This window comes from Colias croceus, chromosome 16 (genome assembly GCF_905220415.1).
Source record: "Colias croceus chromosome 16, ilColCroc2.1".
Lineage (NCBI taxonomy): Eukaryota > Metazoa > Arthropoda > Insecta > Lepidoptera > Pieridae > Colias > Colias croceus.
Genome location: NC_059552.1, coordinates 353,474 through 359,473, shown reverse-complemented (window position 1 = coordinate 359,473; position 6,000 = coordinate 353,474). Strand labels below are relative to the sequence as shown.

Sequence of the window (6,000 nt, the reverse complement as noted above, 5' to 3'; positions counted from 1 at the left end):
TAACCAAAATAAGCTTGTTTTTTAAACAAGACAAATTAATAAACAATCTCGTTATACGCGGTTATTAAATGTTTAAAATATTGAGAAATTAAATTACTGTTTCGTGAAAATGAAAATAAGAGGATTGGATGTTTAAAATTTGAGATCTTATTTCTTAACATTTTTACTAACGCTTCGAATATTAAATTAGTTTTATCTCTTTGGAGATTGAGATGAAACAATTGTTGGTGTTTAGGAAACTTGTTTAAAAATTCATCATAAAAATCAAAAAAATAGCGATAAAGAATAACGAAAACACTTTAATTAGAGTCTCTATTTGACAAAAAGTGACGTACACTATTTGTAAGATATTAACTAAATAATAAAAATAAAATAATAATAGTCACTCTATGTATATAATATAAACCGGCTAGTATTATTACAAAAGTTATAAACAAAACAAATATTTTGATGTAGATACACATGTTCTTATTCACCATAGACATACGTATATTCAGACTTGCCATAGACATCAGAACATGTACACAACACAAAGGTCAACAACAGTTCCATCTCATCACATCTGATCGTGGAGTGATCATCTGCAGGCCATGGAGGAGAGGAGGTAGGTGAGGAGGGCGCAGCTCAGCTGAGACGTGAGGTAGGAGGACGCGCGGTTGCTCGTCTGCATAGCAGCTGGATGTTCACCTGCCAGAATGAAATCGTCTTATTAATACAGTCTGGTAAAAAAGCAGAGTAGAGGGGCTCGTTAAATCTATACTAATATTATAAAGCTGAAGAGTTTGTTTGTTTGAACGCGCTAATCTCGGGAACTATTGGTCCGATTTGAAAAAAATAGATAGCCCATTTATAGAGGAAGACTATAAGGCCATAATATATCATCTCGCTAAGACTAACAGGAGCGGAGCACTGCAGGTAAAACCGCGAGCACAGCTAGTATATAATAAATAAAGTTTACCAAAAATAAGACAAAAGAAAGAAATAAGAGATTCACAAATAAACTCTATTTATTTAGTATACATCTATTAATAGTAAAGTAATTTGTGCAATATTCTATCCTATAAGATACCAGACATTATTATTTGGTAAGTCTTTTATTTCCATAAACAATAAAAAAATAATGACTCTTGAGACAGACTTTACGAGTTCATTGAGTTTGAAGAGGTTCATTAAATTTTGTTTAATTCCCAATTAATTACTCTTGAATCGTAGTTTTATATAAAACAAATATATTTTTTATCATTCGTAATAAAACTTCGCCTACTACCATATTATTATGCTCATGTTATCATGCCAAATCGTATTGTATCAGTTTAACATTATCTCGCCAAATTTGCTGCATATTGCGGCATTAGATTTGCGGACATGCAGTCATTATCCTTATTTGTTAGTTAAATTGTCGCGCGAAATGAGTTCGTTCGAACAATGCCAACTATTTGGATGTAGTAATTACTGAAATATGTGTATTTTTATAGTAGATTAGATTGGATAAAATGTTCAACAATTTTGAAAATATTTTTCAAATTATCAAATATTCCTTTATTTATAAAAATGATAAGAAATAATTAATATATAATTATAATATAATGATAAAATGAAATACTATGTGAAATCCCCTGATTTGCTTATTAAATTACTACTGTTACTTATTCATAAATATTTTTAAATGATTTTATTCACTCGTATTTATTCATATTTTATAATTTCAATTCTTTATTTTATGAAAGGACTTAAGAGGGCTTATTCAATTTAACGCAAGTCAAAATCTCCGCGATCTATTACGATAGATCGCGGCTTGCGCTATCCTTTTACTATGAACAGCATAAGTCCACAGGAGAGCGCCGAGCAACATGTCCTCTCTCTGGAAAGGCTCGCTGCCGACTGATTTTAATCGGGTCGCGCGCAGTGTTTTATAGTACTTTAAAAAAAATTGTAGAAAAATAATAGAGGTACCTTAGTTGATTTTTTAAATTTTATCTTATAAGTAAGACGTTCTTTTATTGCAATATGTAAAAATTATATTAAACTAAGTCAAATATCTTGGTGAAAATAATCATTTTGTCGACTATAATTTCTAAAAAAATTCACATTGTTCGGATTTTAATTTCGTAAGTTAGGAATCCAAAATAAAAAAATCTTTTAACTAACTATTTTAATAAGAATTTTTGCAGTTAGTTAAAAAAAATTGTGTGTTAGATCTGTCAGCGATTTCAGATATTTTTAGCTTCGAAATTGACACTAAAAGCGAAATCAAGTAATCATCGGCTCAGTTATCTTGATGGTATTCACAAATACTGTATTAATTGAAAAAAACTCTTAACTAACTATATAGACAATAAAATTTCCTAAAATTATTAGTAATTCATATGTTTGTAAGATAAGTGGTTGATGGACAATCTGGTTTGAAAAATCACATATTTGAGCCAAACAGCGCACGGACCGCGTACACGGCCTTAACATATTTTTTTCTTATTTTGGTTCAGAAGTAGCGTGATAAGCAACAGTTCGATTCAAACTTAATGGCGGTTCGGAAGTTAGAAGCAGGCGCGAGTACGGGTGCGCACAGGTCCCTTATCGTCCCGCTTATACCTAAAATTATTGTCTGCGCATCGGACCGTACGATGTTCTGAGCCGCCATTAAGTTGGTTACTGTACAATACTTACCATTCAGAACATGTACGGACACAGACGCCGGGTGCGCGTTATTCGGAACGCACGTGTAATTCCCCGAGTCTGTCAGCGCAGCCTTAGTGACCAACAGCTTGCTGGTTGTGCCGCCTTCCGTCTTCTCCGTCTCCAGGCTAATGCCGCCGCGGGGGGAGTCGAAGTCCACCACTGCGTTGCCGTGGTACCTGCGCAAGGAATGATTTTAATGTGGTATGTGTGTGATGACGACGACGACGACGAATTATATAGTTTGAAGGTAGAGATGGCGTAAAGTTCTGGTTTTTGGAGTAGGAATTTATGGAAATTTTAATAATTTTTCTTAACGCGAGAAAATAACTACTGACTATAATCTCTCGGTAACCTTTTCAAGCGTATGTGAGCTTAAATAATAAAGTCTATATACTAGATAGAGTAATAATACTCAATATTTGTCTTCTTTATACTTTCATATTGTTTATGATTTTATTATTTGTACAAAATGTATATTAAACATATAGCAGTTAATTCACAAAATATTGTATAACCAGCACCTAATTTACTCCTAACCATTAATTTAAATTAATCAAAAAACAACGTGGCAAAATGGATTTAATAAATTATAATTTAGAGCCCATAGCAATATAGCCTTGTCATAAAGGTTTTCAGAGCGGTTTATAATTTATACAAATTGGCTTAGGTAATCTATCTCGACCAATCTCCCGGGAAAACATCTTGCTTATCGAATTTAATCAGAGAAGTATGGAAAGTTTCCTAGTTTATTTTATTGTGCTTCATATAACTAGGAAAAGTTCCTAATTTTTAGTTGGGTAGATATATAATATAATATAATGATGTTAGAATCTATCTAAATGAAAATTTTATTCCTACTTGTTATCAATAACGCCAATATAGGTAACTAGTCATAAAATTTTCTAAAGTATTGTAATGAGAAGGGAATGTGCTTCCGTGTAAATAATAAAACTCTACCATCCTCACAATCGAAGACAATGTATTCAATGTATTGTATGTTGTGTACAATGTTTGTATAGTGTATTGTATTGTATTTTATTCTATTGTATTGTATTGTATTCTATTATATCTGTATATATTATTATTGTTTGTATTGTCATAATGTTAAATTAATTGTAGTTAGATATAAGTATTTTTCTTTTGTATTTTGACTTGAATTGTGTTAATAATGATTAAACTGTACTGTACCTATAGCATAGTGGTGCTTTGGCATGACTGTAAGCCACTATGTTCTTGGAATAAATAAATAAATAAAATTTAAAAATAAACAATATTCATTTTCTTTTGGCTCCCATGTATCGGTAGATGATGATGAAAAATGGCAACGTGCAAGCAATTATCTATCTTATTGCAGTTATCTATAAGGACCATCTTACCATAGCACAGACGCGCTTGAAGGCGGCGAAGAATGCACATTTACAGAACACGTCAATGATATCGTGCTGCCTTTCTTCACGTATACATCTTGAGAGCCCCAGATTGTAGCCGCAGCCGCTGTGGACAAAATTAGACTTTATTGTAACGGAATAGGGCATACATTTATTTTAATGTAAAGCTACGTGTAACAGAACTTGCTGTATGATGGGTTCCGTAGCTATTAAGAAGTATTTAAATTATATATTATACATATTTGAAACATTATTTGTTGGAATATAATAGTTTTAATTTTATAGTTCATCAGTTTAGTGGTATATATTACCAGTTAACAGATAGATATCATAATAAAAGTGTGGGATATTAACAGTTGCTTTACACATCCATTTTAAAGTCAGATTTTGATTATGACATGTAATTGATCCATTTTCTTTGCCTTACCAAACCTAGTTCATCTCTGCCCGACACCTGAACCGAGGACTCAAATTATGTTTTATAATTAAACTAAAGAGACAATAAAATATGAAATACTTTACAAACTATAAGAATATTTTCTCCAGTTTAAAACCCATATCGTAGTTATTACGCTGTACCAGGGCAATACAATTTTCAAGGCCTGTTCCAGACGGAAGCTGTCAGTCTGTCAGACCCTTATAACTTCAAGGATGAATGGCATAGTTATTTCAAATTCATACATAAATGTTTGGTCAAAAGTAGGATATTATTTAAGATGATTTATATTGAATATTTGTGTAGCAATTTTTACCATAAACTTTCCATAACGGGTTATGAACTGGTCACAAGTAAAATGTAGAGTTGCACCTTTATTTATAAATTTAAAAAAGATTTAAAACTTTAAAGTTTTTTTTTATTAAAATATTCTTTCCGATATTTAATAGTAGGTATTTTTAATCGCACACTCTTATGAGTGCTTCACTATATTTTGAACGTAGGTAGTATATAAAATTACTTCAATTTTTTAGCTAACCATTCATCCAATAATAGCAGATTGTTTTATGAACGAACCTAATATAAGATGAGTTAAATTTTATCTTTTATTATAATAATAATTCATCGTAATTGATAATATACCAATACAATATAATTTATAAGCATGATCTCTACTGAAACAAACATCGACATGCAAACAAAGATGACATCCAAGAAGCGATGTAATGGCGCTTGAAGGTCTATTAATTATACTATTTAATACTAATCACTACATAGTATAAAACAAAGTCGCTTTCTCTATCCTTATGTCCCTTTGTATGCTTAAAACGGATTTTGATGCGGTTTTTTTAATAGATAGAGTGATTCAAGAGGAAGGTATATAATTTATTAGGTTTTAGACAAAGCGGGCGAAGCCGCGAGCGGTATGCTAGTTAAAAATGATTGAATAGAAATGTAATAAAACCATTATATGTTTAAGTTTATCCATTTAAAATGTTATTAAGCTTGCGTCTATCTCTTGCGCCATTAGGAAGTATTGTATCAACTAAGGTATCATCAGTACTATGTCGAAAATGTCGAAATGAAAAAATATTTATTTGGATAACTTGTACAATGTACATTGAATTTATTTTCCCTATAATTCATCGCAATTGGCATCATAATCTTCAGTCAAATGTCACTCTTTGATGCTTCCAACACAGGGAGAGTTAGGCTTTTCCCTGCTTTTACAGTTCCGCCCTATAAGTTTTAAATCTAACACAATTATTACTTAATTAATTTACGGATAATCGGTAATCGTTCACGATAATGTCACGTTTAGTTTTCTCGAAATAATAACACACGGAGAAAAATTAATTATCGTCGCTGCTTTAGTCAAATTAATTATGAAAGACCTGAGGGTCTATTAAATATTACTCGAGCTACGTTACTAGCCTGAATAAATAAATTAATAACTATACGTTATTATTGTAATCTTTATATAATAATAATATCGTTCTT

General features: G+C 31.2%; 1 protein-coding gene across 2 annotated transcripts in view; it reads right to left on the bottom strand.

Moving 5' to 3' along the window:
• Positions 1 to 482: 482 nt before the first annotated feature.
• The window catches only part of LOC123698363 (T-lymphocyte activation antigen CD86-like), a 160,772-nt gene continuing 155,254 nt past the window's right edge, over positions 483 to 6,000 (bottom strand). For both annotated transcript variants that reach the window (XM_045644967.1, XM_045644968.1), the window contains 3 exons: positions 4,053 to 4,170; positions 2,665 to 2,852; positions 483 to 687 (listed from right to left, as the gene is read on the bottom strand). In XM_045644967.1, coding sequence (XP_045500923.1) covers positions 578 to 687; positions 2,665 to 2,852; positions 4,053 to 4,170 — 416 coding nt within the window. In that variant the 3' untranslated portion in view covers positions 483 to 577. The remainder of the gene's footprint in view (positions 688 to 2,664; positions 2,853 to 4,052; positions 4,171 to 6,000) is intronic.